The sequence below is a fragment of the Astatotilapia calliptera genome, chromosome 22 (assembly GCF_900246225.1).
Source record: "Astatotilapia calliptera chromosome 22, fAstCal1.2, whole genome shotgun sequence".
In the NCBI taxonomy this organism is placed as follows: Eukaryota; Metazoa; Chordata; class Actinopteri; order Cichliformes; family Cichlidae; genus Astatotilapia; species Astatotilapia calliptera.
Genome location: NC_039322.1, coordinates 8726383 through 8746971, shown reverse-complemented (window position 1 = coordinate 8746971; position 20589 = coordinate 8726383). Strand labels below are relative to the sequence as shown.

The following is a 20589-nucleotide window of genomic DNA, read 5'->3' as shown; positions in this document are numbered from 1 at the left end:
CTAAGGAAGTTTACATATTCACCATGGCTGAAGTCAAAGTCAGCCATCTATTTGACAATCTATGTCCATGTATGAATACTTTACTTCAAAGTAGCTTCAGGATAAAGGGTGAGATCAGCCATCTCCCACCCGTCACCGCTTTATTCATCCCTCTGATACTGTGTCATCATCTTCTCCCCACACGGTTTAATATAATATTTATTATATTTTGGGGCCTGAAAATTGATGGCTTTTACAAAAGTAACCAGTTGAATTTTCGGTCAGTCAGTGAGAGTCACACACAGACTTTAGGGACAATGATTTTCTTGTTAAAGTATTATATAAACTACGGGAGCAGCACTCTTGTACAGTCTCCGCTTTACTTTTTACTTCCTTTACTTCACGTCATTTGGAGTTTTTTGTTTGTTTGTTTGTTTGTTTGTTTTTTTAACCACTGTTGTACATAAAAATGTTTTCACTGTCTCAAAGTACACTGTGTGCCTGTGGCGCTGTTACTTCAACTATGTTCTTTATTTATTAGACTACCTTTTTCCCTTTATCCTACTTCTGTAACCATCGAGGAAAAAACCCCACGGAATTAAAGATAAACTACATCACCCAGAAGTCAACGTGAACCCGCGCATGCTCACTTTGAGTCGGCTCACGACGCCGATTTTGTTGTGGCTTACAGCACGTCTGTCTGGTCTGAAAGCGCAAGTAAATATATGTTGCAGTGATGTAGCGAACAGGAGGAGGACTTTACCCTGCTGTGATTGGCTACAGTCAGCTAATGTTCCACTCTTCCGGCCTTTACGATTGATTTTTAAACCGCTGCTAGCAGCTAAGCTAGCCAACGAGCTAGCAAAACAAGCCGCAGCGAACCTGCGATGCCCTGCTGTTTGTCCCTCTCGTCTCGGCCCGCTGCCCTTCGACTCCACCAACACAGCCAGCCACAGTATTGCGTGCGGTGTTGAGCAAACCCCTGTCCTCCTCATTCTCCTTATGCTGTTGTTGCTGCCGGACGTCCAGCTACGATGTGGCAGAGTGTCGGGCTCACAGTGCTGGTCATTGTGGCCGCACTCATCTGTGCGCTGCTCTTCATGCTGTTTGGTAAGTTTATATGAGAAAACCTTCGTTAGTCACGTATGTAAATCTCTTAATTGGTGTCCCAACGTTATGTTAAAGGGTCTGGTGTTTTGTTGGTGGTCATTCTCGGTGGCTAACTTGGCTAACAAAGGGCTATAGCAGCTGGGTGTAAAGTAAGACTCTCATAATGAAAAGTCTCCTTTAAAAAAGGCAGAACTACTCCTTTAAAGTCTCCCTGCGTGCCTTTCTATTTTTATCTACTGCCTCCTTCGCTTTACTAACTGTGGCTCATATGATCTGCAGACTACAGGGAACTACAGGGAAGAAAAATGCTGTTTGCCTCATTCTGGATTTTCTTATTTAGCTCACACTCACTTTTATGTGTGTTTACCTTAAACTTAAACTCATGTGCCTACTACTGCAGCCTTTAACTCGTCAAATGTTAAATTAATCAACGACTATTCTGATAATGAATCGCTTTTAAAGAAAAAAACTGTAAAATTCTTTCAGTAAGTGTGAATTTTCTCTTGTTTCTTGTCTCCTCTGTGAGTTAAGAAAGGCCAAGAAGTGCCTTCAACTGCCGAAAAATGCATAAAAAGCACATGTATATGAAGTAGGCTGAATCTGATTTTCAGGAGTTTGCAGACTTTGCCTTACATTAAAGTTTTAAAAGCTGTTTTTTCACCTGCTGCTAAAAAGCCCTGCAGAGTTTTAATTCAGGATCCTTTGAAGAACATATTGCTCTGTCTGCTCCTTTAGTAAACGCCACACCACTCGCCTCCTTTTAATTGTACAATAGAAGTTTGAAAAAAGGCTTTTGTGTGTTTGAGTTAAAAATTTTTACTCTCAGGCATCCCCACTCAGGTGACCCCTCACACGTTGGGGTGAGGCAAGGTCTCAGAGTGGGTAATGTCCCCCGCCTTTTTTTCACACCTAGGAAATGTGATGAGGCACGTGATTAATAGTGGGTCAACAGCCCTCTTAAGGGACAACCCCCACTGGAGTATAAATACCTGGGACTCTCCACCATTTGGTTTTACAACTGAAGAAGCCTCTCAGATGAGAGGCGACACCCCATCACGAAACTTCAAGATATTCAAGGAAGCTTTTATTGTCATTCGCATCATAGGGTGGAACGAAATTATGTACAGACGGTCCCGGAGCGAAAAGAAACAGGATAATGAAGAAACAGTCCAGTCGCTTTCTTTCCAAACTCCTTAGGATTACTATGACCTGAATGACTGAGGACCTATACATACTTGCTACAACAGTTAGTTTTTAGGACTGTTTTTTTTCATACACTGTCAGCCCTTTTTCTTAGGTAAACCTTGCTAAATTAAGCGGAACCAACCTTTGCATTTAGAGCTGCCTTAATTTCTCGTATCTGACTTGAAATTGTCAGAGAACTGCTACAGATTTGCAGATTTGACGTCCACAACGTGAATCCTCCGTTTCATCACTTCAAGGAGCTCTGTTGGCTTTAGATCTGGTGACTGTGGCATTTATGTAAGGCTCAGTTGGTGTTAAAGAGCCCAAAGTGTGTCAGTGAAATCTCCCCACACATAATGTGTAGTTCTCAAACCATGTGTCAGTGTGTAAAGGCATATGATAGGCTCATTAGATATTTGCATTTACACTTTTTTTTTCTTTTACCTCTCAGGTTGGTATGTAGTCTGGCAGCTCTTCCTGTCCAAGTTCAAGTTCCTGCGTGAGCTTGTCGGTGATGCCGGCACCCCGCAGGCTGAAAGTCAACCGTCCGAACCCAAGAGCGAACGTACAGCCGGCGCCCCGGCACGAAATCGACCCCGGAGTGCACGCCAAAGAGTCGCCTTTCCAGAAAGCGCCTCGTAGAACATCCAGACGACTGCTGCTTTTCCTCCACATCTTCACATGAAACCTGTATGCGATCATCAGATATTTCCCGCTCACCTGACACTACACAAGGACCTCGTGGATACTCGCTAGTCATCCCTCCACCTCCTCGCTCTCACAGGACACTTTATACTGACCAGGCAGATCTCCTGGCTTCAAAGGGAAAAGCCATCGACGTACATAACTGTCCATTTCTTTATGTAACCTGTTTGTATGCTTGAAGAAGCAGCAACATCATGGTCCTCTGGTTATCTGTAGTAGTGATGCTGTTTCCTGCCACCGGTGTGGAGTGTTTTGATTGTGTATTTTTTAGCAGAAGAACGCACTACTTTGAAGAAAGTAGGCAGAGAACTTTTTAAAGAAGAACAGGAGAAAAAAAACTGAACAGAGATTTGTGCAACTGACAGCTTTCTTTATAACATGACGTGCAATGAAAGGAATGTCTTTGCTGAGTGTACAGTGAACGTATTATGGACTTGCAGTAGCATCCATGAGGTAGAAGCGGTTTCACCCAGTAGATAATGCCCAAAGCCTCTGAGGAAGTTAACGAATGATGAGGCTTCATTCCAGCTGTGTAAAATGTGACCTTTATTTCTTCTATCATCTTCTTTTATACTTGAAGAGGCAGGAGAAAGTTTCGAGGAAATGATGTTGAAGAGCAGAGTAGTTAGCAGAAAACCTGCCTGAGTGATGTCTGAACCTCCCCGCCCAGATCCCCGTGCCTCTGTCTGTATTAGTGCCTGTCTAGATGGCATCCACTCTTAATCGATGGCCTCCTTTTCGTATTAAGTAGCTTCATGTCCGCTTCAGGGCAGATCAAAGCTGACCAGGGCCTAGTAGATATTTATGTAATACAATTCTCCTACATGTAATCCTTGCACCTTTTTACGAGCAGTCATTTTTTCTTCTTCTGTGTAGCTTCAAATAAATAATGCCATAAATATATGTGGAGCTCTTCCCTGTTTGCCTCTTTTCTTTGGAAATGTTGCTCATTTAGAGTTCAAACTTCTAATGAGCTTTGACAGAAAGTTCTCAGTGAAATAAATACACACTACACAAAATATCTGATTCTGGAAACATGGATGACCAATGCATTTAAAAAAAAAAAAAAAAAGATTCGTAATCATTAATTCCTTTCCTCGTGAAGTAGGTGTAAACTCGTTTCTGTTTTCTGAGCACAGTGGTTTCTGTCATGCATCAGAAGTTAATGCGGATGATCAGCTTACTAGCCTTGGAAAAATCTAGAACCTATTCTAATCATCACACTGTCTTTATTTATATATACACTGAAGTGTCAAAACTTATCATTAAGGGTGCAGAGGATGTCAAATGACATGTTTATGGAATAATGTGTATAATCAGATAGGATTAGTTGTAGTGTCTGTAAAATTTAAGACACAATTTTCTCAAATATGTATAAAAAAATTAGTTTTTGTCTTCATATTTCAGTAATTCATTTTTTTCTAAGTCATATCCTCAGTAAGCTAAAGAGCCTACAATATTAGAGAGAAAACGATCCCCTCTGAGCAGCAGTTGGTGACCGCAGAGAGGACAAACTCAATTTTAACAGGAAGAGGCCTCCAGTAGAGCCAGGCTCAGGCTGGGGGAGCCTGCATCGGCGGCGACGGGCTTGCTGGGCTTAAGCCTGGGTTGCTGTTTCAGAAGCCCAGGATCTTCGAATTTGTTTCATAGTTAGATGCCTGACTGACAACTGTATAAAACAAAAACGACACAATATTTGAAGCACATAGCGCACAGTTGTAAATCCCCCCTAATTTTGGTATAATTCAAGCTCAGACACTAGGCGACTGAGCACAACACTAACAAATGTGAGTGAGGGGGGAGAAGCTGCTGCCTGCGAGTTTGCTGCAGACAGAGTAGAGCTTAAGTTTGACCAGGTACCAAAGCATATCAAATCCTGACAAAGATGAGCTAAAAGGAGCCAACACAGAGCAGCAACCCGGAGATGAGGTGGGATTTTGCATGTTTGCAGTTGCAGAAAACATAGCAGACCACTGTCCGTCTGCCCCATCAGCACACTGCAATAAAAGAATGAGGAAGCTGGCCGAGAACAGGACGACTAGAAAGAGACCGAGTCATGTAGAATGTTTTATAAAGATCACGTGGCTCTGTTTTGTAGCACTCTGACCTTTTGTCTGATTAGCCACAGATATATCTGAAGGTATTACTCATTGTAGTGTGGAGATGAATTTGAATATGCACTTTCTGCTGTGCATTAAATCATTTCAGTGTTTGGCATTTCACTATTCAAAATTAGAATAATTAATTGTCTGTAAATAATATTGTTATGAAGGCTAGATGCATTTCCAGGAGTGGGGATTTATTTTTCTTCTTATCCAAAGTCTTTAATCTTGAAAACTGCATGACACACTGGCAGGCAGAAAAGACCATTTGGTGAAAATATATATATAGCTTATTATTTATCATGCTACAGTCAGGCGCCCTGGTCCTTCACCGTGTTACACCTATTCTACATCAGTGAATTGCATGCAAAGAGAAGATGTGTCCAGGAGAGAAGCCAGCATCACTGAGTCAGATCAAAAAATGATCACAATCAAATGATCCCCCCTGTTCCTTAACCTTATGTCCTGTTTCTACATGGACTGATCTGCTGCTCAGTGTCCTTTTAAATCCTGTTTATCAGTTTTAATTCAGATGTGTCAGTCTGAGGGGGAACACAATCTAAACAAATCTAAATAAAACCAGGTTGAAGGCTTTCTATTCAAAATTAAAATAATTAATTGTCTGTAAATAATATTGTTATGAAGGCTAGATGCATTTCCAGGAGTGGGGATTTATTTTTCTTCTTATCCAAAGTCTTTAATCTTGAAAACTGCATGACACACTGGCAGGCAGAAAAGACCATTTGGTGAAAATATCAATTTTGGGGATCTGGAACACGGAGAGTAGAATATCTAAACAAATGTAACCAGCTAACCTCAAACACCGGTTATACTTTGAGTATCTCCCGTGTTTTTCACACATACAGAAACACATTACTGTGACATCCACTTCAAATTGAACTACAGGGCGATGCTACGATACATGATATTGAGACACACAATTCTAATCTGATATGACATTCTTAGCAAATTTACAGCAAATAGAACAAAGCACAAATTCAAAGTTTTTTTTATTTTTATTTTTTATTTTATTTTGTGGTTTGGTGCTGTTTCTGAACTCAAAATGTCCTGTTGTAATTGGACATTTTGAGCTAAGAAACAGCACCAAGCCCCAACAACACTTCCCTCATGGTGCTTTATATTGTAAGGTCAAGACCCTACAATATTGCACAAAAAGTCCAACCCCCTAGAGCAAGCACTTTGGCGACAGTGGGAAGGAAAAACTCTCTTGGAAAAGAGAGAAACCTCCAGCAGACCCAGGCTCTGGGATGGGGTGGCCATCTGCCTCGGCCAGTTGGTGATGAGGGAAGGAAGTTGGGAGAAGAAGAGGGGTTCTTTTTAACCACCTGGTCTTAAAATTAAATTTAGATGCCCAATTTCAATGAATATTTTAAGCCACTTTAAGAGTTTTGCCACATAGTGGCATGCACGTGTCAGTTCAATTTTAGCGTGCACACGAGAAAGCCCTAAAGATGATGTTTTGGCTCCTCAGTTTGGCGTGTTTTTTGAAGCTTTTGATGATTGCTTCGTCAACCACTGGGTTGCTTGACTTTAATAAGAGTGCTGGAGAATCCCACCTGTCATGGAGTTCGTTGTACACCGTCAGGGCGAGTTGTTCAATGTTCTCCAAGGACATTTTGTAGTTTTTGGACAGAATTTTGTTCCAGATCTTATGGGAAAGCTTCTGTATAATAAAATCTGATGTTCCTGGACGCCATGTTGTCGTCTCATTTTCTTGGCTCATAGCGTGCATTACCAGATCTTTAGTGACGTTTTTCACCACTTCCTTGTACTCTTCTCTGTGTTTAGAGACACTGAGGACTCTTCTTGGTAATGACAACAGCTTTTCGGTGAAGGCTGGGACAGTAATATTATCAAGCTGTTCCCTCAGATTAAAAATCAAATATTTTTCCTTGCAGTTATGTGCTTTGGAAAGATTCTTGAGAATGGCCTTGTCTAGATTTTTCAGCCGTTTTGGGGACAGATCCAAATGTTTCTTCTCAACATCAGGCCAGATTTTCTCAATCAGGCGATCGCTGATGCAGTCGGGAGTGAGGCGCTCTGTGAAGAGCTTGTATTTAGAGGAGACTTTTTCTATGGCCTGAGAAACCACCGACTGGATCAGTCTGTTGACGCGCAACTTATCCTCCATTTTCAGTGTTTTCTCCAGTGTTGGTGTTTCAGCCTTTGTCTCCAGTATTTGTTTGGTCTCATCTGCACTGTGATACACCTGGAGGGTTTCTGATGAGGGCGACTCTGGGGTTGCCGTCTCTACTGTCTCAGTCTTTGCCTCCACTAATTCTTGGGTCTGCTCGTCCAGAATTTTCTGAACTTCTTTTGTGTCCTTCACCACTTTCTGCTCTTCCAGGACTTTACTTTCTTCCTCCAGCACTTTCTTCTCCTGCTCCAGATTCTCTCTGTGTTTTTTCTCATTCCACAGAGTGTCTGCCAGAGAGGCCTGGTGTTGCTGAAGCTGTGCGAGCTCAGCAGACAGACTTTCCTTCTCCTGTTTCAGGATCAGGATTTTGCTGTCACTCTGCCCAAGCTGCTCTTTCACACAGTTCATTTCAAGGTCAAAGGCGATGGTCTGTTCCTCCTTTTCTTCTCCAGCTTGGATCTTAAATTGTTCCAGCTTGGTACCCATCAGGGAAATTTGGGCCATCAGCTGTTTGATTTGCTGTCTGGCTGTCTTTGAATCCTCTTTTAAACGTTTATTTTCGGACAGAGCTTTTAGGAAGGCTTTCCTAACCCGAACAAGGTCGTCCACTATACTCTTTGGCAGCGTGCACACAACTTTGGGATTCTCGTGTGTCTGAAGCTGTGAAGGTTCGGGAGACAGACTGTCCTTCTCCTGTTTCAGGGTCAGGATTTCGCTGTCCCTCTGCTGAAGCTGCTGTTTCAGACGGTTCATGTCAAGGTCAAAGTTGTTGGTCTGACCTGAACAAGTCTGATCCCCTTTTTCTTTGGTGGCGCTGCTCATTTCCACTTTGCGTGACACTGATTCATCAGTGAGTTCTCCAGCTTGGATCTCATACTGGTCCAGCTCGGCACGCATCAGGGAAATTTGGGCCATCAGCTGTTTGATTTGCTGTCTGGCTGTCTTTGTATCCTCTTTTAAAATGTTATTTTCAGAGAGAGTGTTTTGGAAGGCTTTCCTCACCTGAATAAGGTTGTCCAGTGTACTCTTTGGCAAAGTGCACACAAATTGTGGGTTTGCTTTTTGGTTGCTCATTTTTGACATTTGAAACAACGCTACGGTGTTACAATGAAGCAGATATTCAGATATGACTGAGGGCAGCAGAACAAAAGTTCATCCAGTGAATCGCTCGTGACTGTAAGAAACGTGCTTGTCCTGTGTGGGTCTCACCTGCTATTTATAGAGTTGGGTTGACTGTGATGTCACAAGCCTGATTCTCTTGCCTTTCATCTTTGAAACAGGCCCCGCCCACAACAACGTTCCCTATTGGCTGATTGAAATGGGTAACGCCCACAAAGAACAGAGCTTCTGACGTCATGGCTCGATTAATTTGCATTTTGGTCACTTCATTGACGGCCGTATTTTTGTGTTTTTTTGTATTTTATTTCATTTCCTTTCTTCCTCATATTGTGCCGGCACATCTTTTTTTAAAAATCGTTTATTCTGTTACTTTGCCACGTTACCTCTCATGTTGTCAGTGTTCAGTACAAGTCCACATGGTTGCTGTTTGACAAAAGTAAAGGTCAAAGGACATTTTTGGTTATTGACAATAAAAACTGCACGTTAAGAACCCCAGTATTTGTGTCCTGTGTGGCTAACCATTTTCCAGGCTACACTCATCTTAATGTGGAGATGAATTTGAATATGCACTTCCTGCTGAGCATTAAATCATTTCACTGTGTGTCAAACCATTTCAACATATCAGTCATTAAATTAAAGGGGAAATGAGGAATGAGCTGTTTTGTATTATTACTATTGTTTTTGTTGTGATATATTTGCATATTTATTTTTTGTATATCTGTCTATAAACTCAGCATCAACTTAACATAAATAATATATTTATTTTTGGGCTCTATTTGTGTTTCCTGTGTTTTATTCAAACATTCGGCCTCCGTAGGCGAAGCAATTCTGATTAGCTTATTATTTATCATGCTACAGTCAGGCGCCCTGGTCCTTCACCGTGTTACACCTATTCTACATCAGTGAATTGCATGCAAAGGGAAGATGTGTCCAGGAGAGAAGCCAGCATCACTGAGTCAGATCAAAAAATGATCACAATCAAATGATCCCCCCTGTTCCTTAACCTTATGTCCTGTTTCTACATGGACTGATCTGTTGCTCAGTGTCCTTTTAAATCCTGTTTATCAGTTTTAATTCAGATGTGTCAGTCTGAGGGGGAACACAATCTAAACAAATCTAAATAAAACCAGGTTGAAGGCTTTCTATTCAAAATTAAAATAATTAATTGTCTGTAAATAATATTGTTATGAAGGCTAGATGCATTTCCAGGAGTGGGGATTTATTTTTCTTCTTATCCAAAGTCTTTAATCTTGAAAACTGCATGACACACTGGCAGGCAGAAAAGACCATTTGGTGAAAATATCAATTCTGGGGATCTGGAACACGGAGAGTAGAATATCTAAACAAATGCAACCAGCTAACCTCAAACACCGGTTATACTTTGAGTGTCTCCCGTGTTTTTCACACATACAGAAAGACATTACTGTGACATCCACTTCAAATTGAACTACAGGGCGATGCTACGATACATGATATTGAGACAAACAATTCTAATCTGATATGACATTCTTAGCAAATTTACAGCAAATAGAACAAAGCACAAATTCAAAGGTTTTTTTTATTTTTTATTTTAATTTTATTTTATTTTGTGGTTTGGTGCTGTTTCTGAACTCAAAATGTCCTGTTGTAATTGGACATTTTGAGCTAAGAAACAGCACCAAACTCCAACAACACTTCCCTCATGGTGCTTTATATTGTAAGGTCAAGACCCTACAATATTGCACAAAAAGTCCAACCCCCTAGAGCAAGCACTTTGGCGACAGTGGGAAGGAAAAACTCTCTTTGAAAAGAGAGAAACCTCCGGCAGACCCAGGCTCTGGGATGGGGTGGCCATCTGCCTCGGCCAGTTGGTGATGAGGGAAGGAAGTTGGGAGAAGAAGAGGGGTTCTTTTTAACCACCTGGTCTTAAAATTAAATTTAGATGCCCAATTTAAATGAATATTTTAAGCCACTTTAAGAGTTTTGCCACATAGTGGCATGCACGTGTCAGTTCAATTTTAGCGTGCACACGAGAAAGCCCTAAAGATGATGTTTTGGCTCCTCAGTTTGGCGTGTTTTTTGAAGCTTTTGATGATTGCTTCGTCAACCACTGGGTTGCTTGACTTCAATAAGAGTGCTGGAGAATCCCACCTGTCATGGAGTTCGTTGTACACCGTCAGGGCGAGTTGTTCAATGTTCTCCAAGGACATTTTGTAGTTTTTGGACAGAATTTTGTTCCAGATCTTATGGGAAAGCTTCTGTATAATAAAATCTGATGTTCCTGGACGCCATGTTGTCGTCTCATTTTCTTGGCTCATAGCGTGCATTACCAGATCTTTAGTGACGTTTTTCACCACTTCCTTGTACTCTTCTCTGTGTTTAGAGACACTGAGGACTCTTCTTGGTAATGACAACAGCTTTTCGGTGAAGGCTGGGACAGTAATATTATCAAGCTGTTCCCTCAGATTAAAAATCAAATATTTTTCCTTGCAGTTATGTGCTTTGGAAAGATTCTTGAGAATGGCCTTGTCTAGATTTTTCAGCCGTTTTGGGGACAGATCCAAATGTTTCTTCTCAACATCAGGCCAGATTTTCTCAATCAGGCGATCGCTGATGCAGTCGGGAGTGAGGCGCTCTGTGAAGAGCTTGTATTTAGAGGAGACTTTTTCTATGGCCTGAGAAACCACCGACTGGATCAGTCTGTTGACGCGCAACTTATCCTCCATTTTCAGTGTTTTCTCCAGTGTTGGTGTTTCAGCCTTTGTCTCCAGTATTTGTTTGGTCTCATCTGCACTGTGATACACCTGGAGGGTTTCTGATGAGGGCGACTCTGGGGTTGCCGTCTCTACTGTCTCAGTCTTTGCCTCCGCTAATTCTTGGGTCTGCTCGTCCAGAATTTTCTGAATTTCTTTTGTGTCCTTCACCACTTTCTGCTCTTCCAGGACTTTACTTTCTTCCTCCAGCACTTTCTTCTCCTGCTCCAGATTCTCTCTGTGTTTTTTCTCATTCCACAGAGTGTCTGCCAGAGAGGCCTGGTGTTGCTGAAGCTGTGCGAGCTCAGCAGACAGACTTTCCTTCTCCTGTTTCAGGATCAGGATTTTGCTGTCACTCTGCCCAAGCTGCTCTTTCACACAGTTCATTTCAAGGTCAAAGGCGATGGTCTGTTCCTCCTTTTCTTCTCCAGCTTGGATCTTAAATTGTTCCAGCTTGGTACCCATCAGGGAAATTTGGGCCATCAGCTGTTTGATTTGCTGTCTGGCTGTCTTTGAATCCTCTTTTAAACGTTTATTTTCGGACAGAGCTTTTAGGAAGGCTTTCCTAACCCGAACAAGGTCGTCCACTATACTCTTTGGCAGCGTGCACACAACTTTGGGATTCTCGTGTGTCTGAAGCTGTGCAGGTTTGGGAGACAGACTGTCCTTCTCCTGTTTCAGGGTCAGGATTTCGCTGTCCCTCTGCTGAAGCTGCTGTTTCAGACGGTTCATGTCAAGGTCAAAGTTGTTGGTCTGACCTGAACAAGTCTGATCCCCTTTTTCTTTGGTGGCACTGCTCATTTCCACTTTACATGACACTGATTCATCGGTGAGTTCTCCAGCTTGGATCTCATACTGGTCCAGCTCGGCACGCATCAGGGAAATTTGGGCCATCAGCTGTTTGATTTGCTGTCTGGCTGTCTTTGTATCCTCTTTTAAAATGTTATTTTCAGAGAGAGTGTTTTGGAAGGCTTTCCTCACCTGAATAAGGCTGTCCAGTGTACTCTTTGGCAAAGTGCACACAAATTGTGGGTTTGCTTTTTGGTTGCTCATTTTTGACATTTGAAACAACGCTACGGTGTTACAATGAAACAGATATTCAGATATGACTGAGGGCAGCAGAACAAAAGTTCATCCAGTGAATCGCTCGTGACTGTAAGAAACGTGCTTGTCCTGTGTGGGTCTCACCTGCTATTTATAGAGTTGGGTTGACTGTGATGTCACAAGCCTGATTCTCTTGCCTTTCATCTTTGAAACAGGCCCCGCCCACAACAACGTTCCCCATTGTCTGATTGAAAATAGGTAACGCCCACAAAGAACAGAGTTTCTGACGTCATGGCTCGATTAATTTGCATTTTGGTCACTTCATTGAAAAAAGAAAAAACAGTCTGATAAATTTTACTGAGGTACTGAAAACTTATTGTTCCCTTTTGAGAGCATCTTCTTTAGGTGTTTATACCTTAGCACGTTACAAGTTTCAGTTAATTTAATAACAGACATCCAGTTCACTTTATTTGTTCCCTTCTTCCCCTATGGCAGACTTACATTTCAGTTCCTTAAAAATACTATCCCTTAATGTACGAGGTATTCGTGACAGTACCAAAAGAAAGTCCATTTTCATTTTCTGTAGACGGAAAAATGCTGGTTATTGACTGATAATGACTGATATTTGCATCCTCTGTGCTGTGTGGTGCTGGAAGATGAGCAAACATCCTCCTGATTTTGTGATACAGCCCATGCACGCTTTAATCACAGCTGCCTGTGTTATTGCAGTTTACGTCCTCGGTCTAATACTTAAAGTTATTTATTATAAAGTCTTCCATCCAAATCCTGACAAAGATGAGCTGAAAAGGACCAGCGCAGAGCAGCAACCTAAAGATGAGATGGGATTTCGTATGTTTGCAGTAGCAGAAAACATGCCAGTTAACCTTCAGTTAACCAAATATCCATATAAGATTCAAAACAGGGTCTTAAAATATTGTTTCTTTGTTTCCATGTATGTTAAGACAACAATGTTATTGAGTAATTTTATGTTATTTCTTGTGCTATTTCTTTTGTTATCTGCATGTTATCTGCATGTTATGTGCACTTGAACCTGTTAATTTTATTGGTTTGTGTAGTTACATATTGTGGTCACGGGGGGAGCAGTGCTTAAGGCTTTACCTGCAGTTTCCCCAAAAAAACTTACCAAGAAATGCATCTTGGGACTTCCTGTTTACTTTTATTTGTGGATGTGGATCGGATTGTTGTGAAGAAGTTAAATTGTTGGTAAGGAATTGTTAAATATGCACATAACTTGTTGAAAGATATTGGTATAATTGTAGTGCAGTGGTAAAACATCAGTATTTTAACAAGATGATGTGTTTCTGAAATGGATGATGCAAAGGACCTGTATGTGTATGAGCGGCTATTTTCTGCATCCAAGGGATAAGTTGTGAGCTGTGTGCTGCAGTATTCCAAGTGAGCTGAGATTGCTGTGGAATATCAGTGTTTATAGAAAATGTATGTAACACTTCCACTTTTTTTTTTTTTTAAAGGAGCCTTGTGTGATTTAGCTCTTTGTATTTTGTTCTGCACAGACGGAGGCCACTGCCGTATTTTTGTGTTTTGTATTTTATTTCATTTCCTTTCTTCCTCATATTGTGCCGGCACATCTTTTTTTAAAAATCGTTTATTCTGTTACTTTGCCACGTTACCTCTCATGTTGTCAGTGTTCAGTACAAGTCCACATGGCTGCTGTTTGACAAAAGTAAAGGTCAAAGGACATTTTTGTTTATTGACATTAAAAACTGCACGTTAAGAACCCCAGTATTTGTGTCCTGTGTGGCTAACCATTTTCCAGGCTACACTCATCTTAATGTGGAGATGAATTTGAATATGCACTTTCTGCTGTGCATTAAATCATTTCACTGTGTGTCAAACCATTTCAACATATCAGTCATTAAATTAAAGGGGAAATGAGGAATGAGCTGTTTTGTATTATTACTATTGTTTTTGTTGTGATATATTTGCATATTTATTTTTTGTATATCTGTCTATAAACTCAGCATCAACTTAACATAAATAATATATTTATTTTTGGGCTCTATTTCTGTTTCCTGTGTTTTATTCAAACATTTCGGCCTCCGTAGGCGAAGCAATTCTGATTAGCTTATTATTTATCATGCTACAGTCAGGCGCCCTGGTCCTTCACCGTGTTACACCTATTCTACATCAGTGAATTGCATGCAAAGGGAAGATGTGTCCAGGAGAGAAGCCAGCATCACTGAGTCAGATCAAAAAATGACCACAATCAAATGATCCCCCCTGTTCCTTAACCTTATGTCCTGTTTCTACATGGACTGATCTGCTGCTCAGTGTCCTTTTAAATCCTGTTTATCAGTTTTAATTCAGATGTGTCAGTCTGAGGGGGAACACAATCTAAACAAATCTAAATAAAACCAGGTTGAAGGCTTTCTATTCAAAATTAAAATAATTAATTGTCTGTAAATAATATTGTTATGAAGGCTAGATGCATTTCCAGGAGTGGGGATTTATTTTTCTTCTTATCCAAAGTCTTTAATCTTGAAAACTGCATGACACACTGGCAGGCAGAAAAGACCATTTGGTGAAAATATCAATTCTGGGGATCTGGAACACGGAGAGTAGAATATCTAAGCAAATGCAACCAGCTAACCTCAAACACCGGTTATACTTTGAGTGTCTCCCGTGTTTTTCACACATACAGAAAGACATTACTGTGACATCCACTTCAAATTGAACTACAGGGCGATGCTACGATACATGATATTGAGACAAACAATTCTAATCTGATATGACATTCTTAGCAAATTTACAGCAAATAGAACAAAGCACAAATTCAAAGTTTTTTTTTATTTTTTATTTTTATTTTATTTTATTTTGTGGTTTGGTGCTGTTTCTGAACTCAAAATGTCCTGTTGTAATTGGACATTTTGAGCTAAGAAACAGCACCAAACTCCAACAACACTTCCCTCATGGTGCTTTATATTGTAAGGTCAAGACCCTACAATATTGCACAAAAAGTCCAACCCCCTAGAGCAAGCACTTTGGCGACAGTGGGAAGGAAAAACTCTCTTTGAAAAGAGAGAAACCTCCGGCAGACCCAGGCTCTGGGATGGGGTGGCCATCTGCCTCGGCCAGTTGGTGATGAGGGAAGGAAGTTGGGAGAAGAAGAGGGGTTCTTTTTAACCACCTGGTCTTAAAATTAAATTTAGATGCCCAATTTCAATGAATATTTTAAGCCACTTTAAGAGTTTTGCCACATAGTGGCATGCACGTGTCAGTTCAATTTTAGCGTGCACACGAGAAAGCCCTAAAGATGATGTTTTGGCTCCTCAGTTTGGCGTGTTTTTTGAAGCTTTTGACGATTGCTTCGTCAACCACTGGGTTGCTTGACTTCAATAAGAGTGCTGGAGAATCCCACCTGTCATGGAGTTCGTTGTACACCGTCAGGGCGAGTTGTTCAATGTTCTCCAAGGACATTTTGTAGTTTTTGGACAGAATTTTGTTCCAGATCTTATGGGAAAGCTTCTGTATAATAAAATCTGATGTTCCTGGACGCCATGTTGTCGTCTCATTTTCTTGGCTCATAGCGTGCATTACCAGATCTTTAGTGACGTTTTTCACCACTTCCTTGTACTCTTCTCTGTGTTTAGAGACACTGAGGACTCTTCTTGGTAATGACAACAGCTTTTCGGTGAAGGCTGGGACAGTAATATTATCAAGCTGTTCCCTCAGATTAAAGATCAAATATTTTTCCTTGCAGTTGTGTGCTTTGGAAAGATTCTTGAGAATGGCCTTGTCTAGATTTTTCAGCCGTTTTGGGGACAGATCCAAATGTTTCTTCTCAACATCAGGCCAGATTTTCTCAATCAGGCGATCGCTGATGCAGTCGGGAGTGAGGCGCTCTGTGAAGAGCTTGTATTTAGAGGAGACTTTTTCTATGGCCTGAAAAACCACCGACTGGATCAGTCTGTTGACGCGCAACTTATCCTCCATTTTCAGTGTTTTCTCCAGTGTTGGTGTTTCAGCCTTTGTCTCCAGTATTTGGTTGGTCTCATCTGCACTGTGATACACCTGGAGGGTTTCTGATGAGGGCGACTCTGGGGTTGCCGTCTCTACTGTCTCAGTCTTTGCCTCCACTAATTCTTGGGTCTGCTCGTCCAGAATTTTCTGAATTTCTTTTGTGTCCTTCACCACTTTCTGCTCTTCCAGGACTTTACTTTCTTCCTCCAGCACTTTCTTCTCCTGCTCCAGATTCTCTCTGTGTTTTTTCTCATTCCACAGAGTGTCTGCCAGAGAGGCCTGGTGTTGCTGAAGCTGTGCGAGCTCAGCAGACAGACTTTCCTTCTCCTGTTTCAGGATCAGGATTTTGCTGTCACTCTGCCCAAGCTGCTCTTTCACACAGTTCATTTCAAGGTCAAAGGCGATGGTCTGTTCCTCCTTTTCTTCTCCAGCTTGGATCTTAAATTGTTCCAGCTTGGTACCCATCAGGGAAATTTGGGCCATCAGCTGTTTGATTTGCTGTCTGGCTGTCTTTGAATCCTCTTTTAAACGTTTATTTTCGGACAGAGCTTTTAGGAAGGCTTTCCTAACCCGAACAAGGTCGTCCACTATACTCTTTGGCAGCGTGCACACAACTTTGGGATTCTCGTGTGTCTGAAGCTGTGCAGGTTTGGGAGACAGACTGTCCTTCTCCTGTTTCAGGGTCAGGATTTCGCTGTCCCTCTGCTGAAGCTGCTGTTTCAGACGGTTCATGTCAAGGTCAAAGTTGTTGGTCTGACCTGAACAAGTCTGATCCCCTTTTTCTTTGGTGGCGCTGCTCATTTCCACTTTGCGTGACACTGATTCATCAGTGAGTTCTCCAGCTTGGATCTCATACTGGTCCAGCTCGGCACGCATCAGGGAAATTTGGGCCATCAGCTGTTTGATTTGCTGTCTGGCTGTCTTTGTATCCTCTTTTAAAATGTTATTTTCAGAGAGAGTGTTTTGGAAGGCTTTCCTCACCTGAATAAGGTTGTCCAGTGTACTCTTTGGCAAAGTGCACACAAATTGTGGTTTTGCTTTTTGGTTGCTCATTTTTGACATTTGAAACAACGCTACGGTGTTACAATGAAACAGATACTCAGATATGACTGAGGGCAGCAGAACAAAAGTTCATCCAGTGAATCGCTCGTGACTGTAAGAAACGTGCTTGTCCTGTGTGGGTCTCACCTGCTATTTATAGAGTTGGGTTGACTGTGATGTCACAAGCCTGATTCTCTTGCCTTTCATCTTTGAAACAGGCCCCGCCCACAACAACGTTCCCTATTGGCTGATTGAAATGGGTAACGCCCACAAAGAACAGAGCTTCTGACGTCATGGCTCGATTAATTTGCATTTTGGTCACTTCATTGACGGCCGTATTTTTGTGTTTTGTATTTTATTTCATTTCCTTTCTTCCTCATATTGTGCCGGCACATCTTTTTTTTTAAATCGTTTATTCTGTTACTTTGCCACGTTACCTCTCATGTTGTCAGTGTTCAGTACAAGTCCACATGGCTGCTGTTTGACAAAAGTAAAGGTCAAAGGACATTTTTGGTTATTGACAATAAAAACTGCACATTAAGAACCCCAGTGTTTGTGTCCTGTGTGGCTAACCATTTTCCAGGCTACACTCATCTTAATGTGGAGATGAATTTGAATATGCACTTCCTGCTGAGCATTAAATCATTTCACTGTGTGTCAAACCATTTCAACATATCAGTCATTAAATTAAAGGGGAAATGAGGAATGAGCTGTTTTGTATTATTACTATTGTTTTTGTTGTGATATATTTGCATATTTATTTTTTGTATATCTGTCTATAAACTCAGCATCAACTTAACATAAATAATATATTTATTTTTGGACTCTATTTCTGTTTCCTGTGTTTTATTCAAACATTCGGCCTCCGTAGGCGAAGCAATTCTGATTAGCTTATTATTTATCATGCTACAGTCAGGCGCCCTGGTCCTTCACCGTGTTACACCTATTCTACATCAGTGAATTGCATGCAAAGGGAAGATGTGTCCAGGAGAGAAGCCAGCATCACTGAGTCAGATCAAAAAATGATCACAATCAAATGATCCCCCCTGTTCCTTAACCTTATGTCCTGTTTCTACATGGACTGATCTGCTGCTCAGTGTCCTTTTAAATCCTGTTTATCAGTTTTAATTCAGATGTGTCAGTCTGAGGGGGAACACAATCTAAACAAATCTAAATAAAACCAGGTTGAAGGCTTTCTATTCAAAATTAAAATAATTAATTGTCTGTAAATAATATTGTTATGAAGGCTAGATGCATTTCCAGGAGTGGGGATTTATTTTTCTTCTTATCCAAAGTCTTTAATCTTGAAAACTGCATGACACACTGGCAGGCAGAAAAGACCATTTGGTGAAAATATCAATTCTGGGGATCTGGAACACGGAGAGTAGAATATCTAAACAAATGCAACCAGCTAACCTCAAACACCGGTTATACTTTGAGTATCTCCCGTGTTTTTCACACATACAGAAAGACATTACTGTGACATCCACTTCAAATTGAACTACAGGGCGATGCTACGATACATGATATTGAGACAAACAATTCTAATCTGATATGACATTCTTAGCAAATTTACAGCAAATAGAACAAAGCACAAATTCAAAGTTTTTTTTTATTTTTAATTTTTATTTTATTTTATTTTGTGGTTTGGTGCTGTTTCTGAACTCAAAATGTCCTGTTGTAATTGGACATTTTGAGCTAAGAAACAGCACCAAACTCCAACAACACTTCCCTCATGGTGCTTTATATTGTAAGGTCAAGACCCTACAATATTGCACAAAAAGTCCAACCCCCTAGAGCAAGCACTTTGGCGACAGTGGGAAGGAAAAACTCTCTTTGAAAAGAGAGAAACCTCCGGCAGACCCAGGCTCTGGGATGGGGTGGCCATCTGCCTCGGCCAGTTGGTGATGAGGGAAGGAAGTTGGGAGAAGAAGAGGGGTTCTTTTTAACCACCTGGTCTTAAAATTAAATTTAGATGCCCAATTTAAATGAATATTTTAAGCCACTTTAAGAGTTTTGCCACATAGTGGCATGCACGTGTCAGTTCAATTTTAGCGTGCACACGAGAAAGCCCTAAAGATGATGTTTTGGCTCCTCAGTTTGGCGTGTTTTTTGAAGCTTTTGATGATTGCTTCGTCAACCACTGGGTTGCTTGACTTCAATAAGAGTGCTGGAGAATCCCACCTGTCATGGAGTTCGTTGTACACCGTCAGGGCGAGTTGTTCAATGTTCTCCAAGGACATTTTGTAGTTTTTGGACAGAATTTTGTTCCAGATCTTATGGGAAAGCTTCTGTATAATAAAATCTGATGTTCCTGGACGCCATGTTGTCGTCTCATTTTCTTGGCTCATAGCGTGCATTACCAGATCTTTGGTGACGTTTTTCACCACTTCCTTGTACTCTTCTCTGTGTTTAGAGACACTGAGGACTCTTCTTGGTAATGACAACAGCTTTTCGGTGAAGGCTGGGACAGTAATATTATCAAGCTGTTCCCTCAGATTAAAAATCAAATATTTTTCCTTGCAGTTATGTGCTTTGGAAAGATTCTTGAGAATGGCCTTGTCTAGATTTTTCAGCCGTTTTGGGGACAGATCCAAATGTTTCTTCTCAACATCAGGCCAGATTTTCTCAATCAGGCGATCGCTGATGCAGTCGGGAGTGAGGCGCTCTGTGAAGAGCTTGTATTTAGAGGAGACTTTTTCTATGGCCTGAGAAACCACCGACTGGATCAGTCTGTTGACGCGCAACTTATCCTCCATTTTCAGTGTTTTCTCCAGTGTTGGTGTTTCAGCCTTTGTCTCCAGTATTTGTTTGGTCTCATCTGCACTGTGATACACCTGGAGGGTTTCTGATGAGGGCGACTCTGGGGTTGCCGTCTCTACTGTCTCAGTCTTTGCCTCCGCTAATTCTTGGGTCTGCTCGTCCAGAATTTTCTGAATTTCTTTTGTGTCCTTCACCACTTTCTGCTCTTCCAGGACTTTACTTTCTTCCTCCAGCACTTTCTTCTCCTGCTCCAGATTCTCTCTGTGTTTTTTCTCATTCCACAGAGTGTCTGCCAGAGAGGCCTGGTGTTGCTGAAGCTGTGCGAGCTCAGCAGACAGACTTTCCTTCTCCTGTTTCAGGATCAGGATTTTGCTGTCACTCTGCCCAAGCTGCTCTTTCACACAGTTCATTTCAAGGTCAAAGGCGATGGTCTGTTCCTCCTTTTCTTCTCCAGCTTGGATCTTAAATTGTTCCAGCTTGGTACCCATCAGGGAAATTTGGGCCATCAGCTGTTTGATTTGCTGTCTGGCTGTCTTTGAATCCTCTTTTAAACGTTTATTTTCGGACAGAGCTTTTAGGAAGGCTTTCCTAACCCGAACAAGGTCGTCCACTATACTCTTTGGCAGCGTGCACACAACTTTGGGATTCT

At 41.4% G+C, this 20589-nt stretch overlaps 1 protein-coding gene across 1 annotated transcript; it reads left to right on the top strand.

The window, feature by feature from the left end:
- Nucleotides 1–601: 601 nt before the first annotated feature.
- Nucleotides 602–3882, top strand: smim13 (small integral membrane protein 13). Its single transcript, XM_026156868.1, has 2 exons — nt 602–1089; nt 2726–3882. Exons 1-2 carry the CDS (start codon nt 1014–1016, stop codon nt 2914–2916), a joined length of 267 nt encoding a protein of 88 aa, XP_026012653.1. The 5' UTR covers nt 602–1013; the 3' UTR covers nt 2917–3882.
- The last annotated feature ends 16707 nt before the right edge of the window (nt 3883–20589 follow it).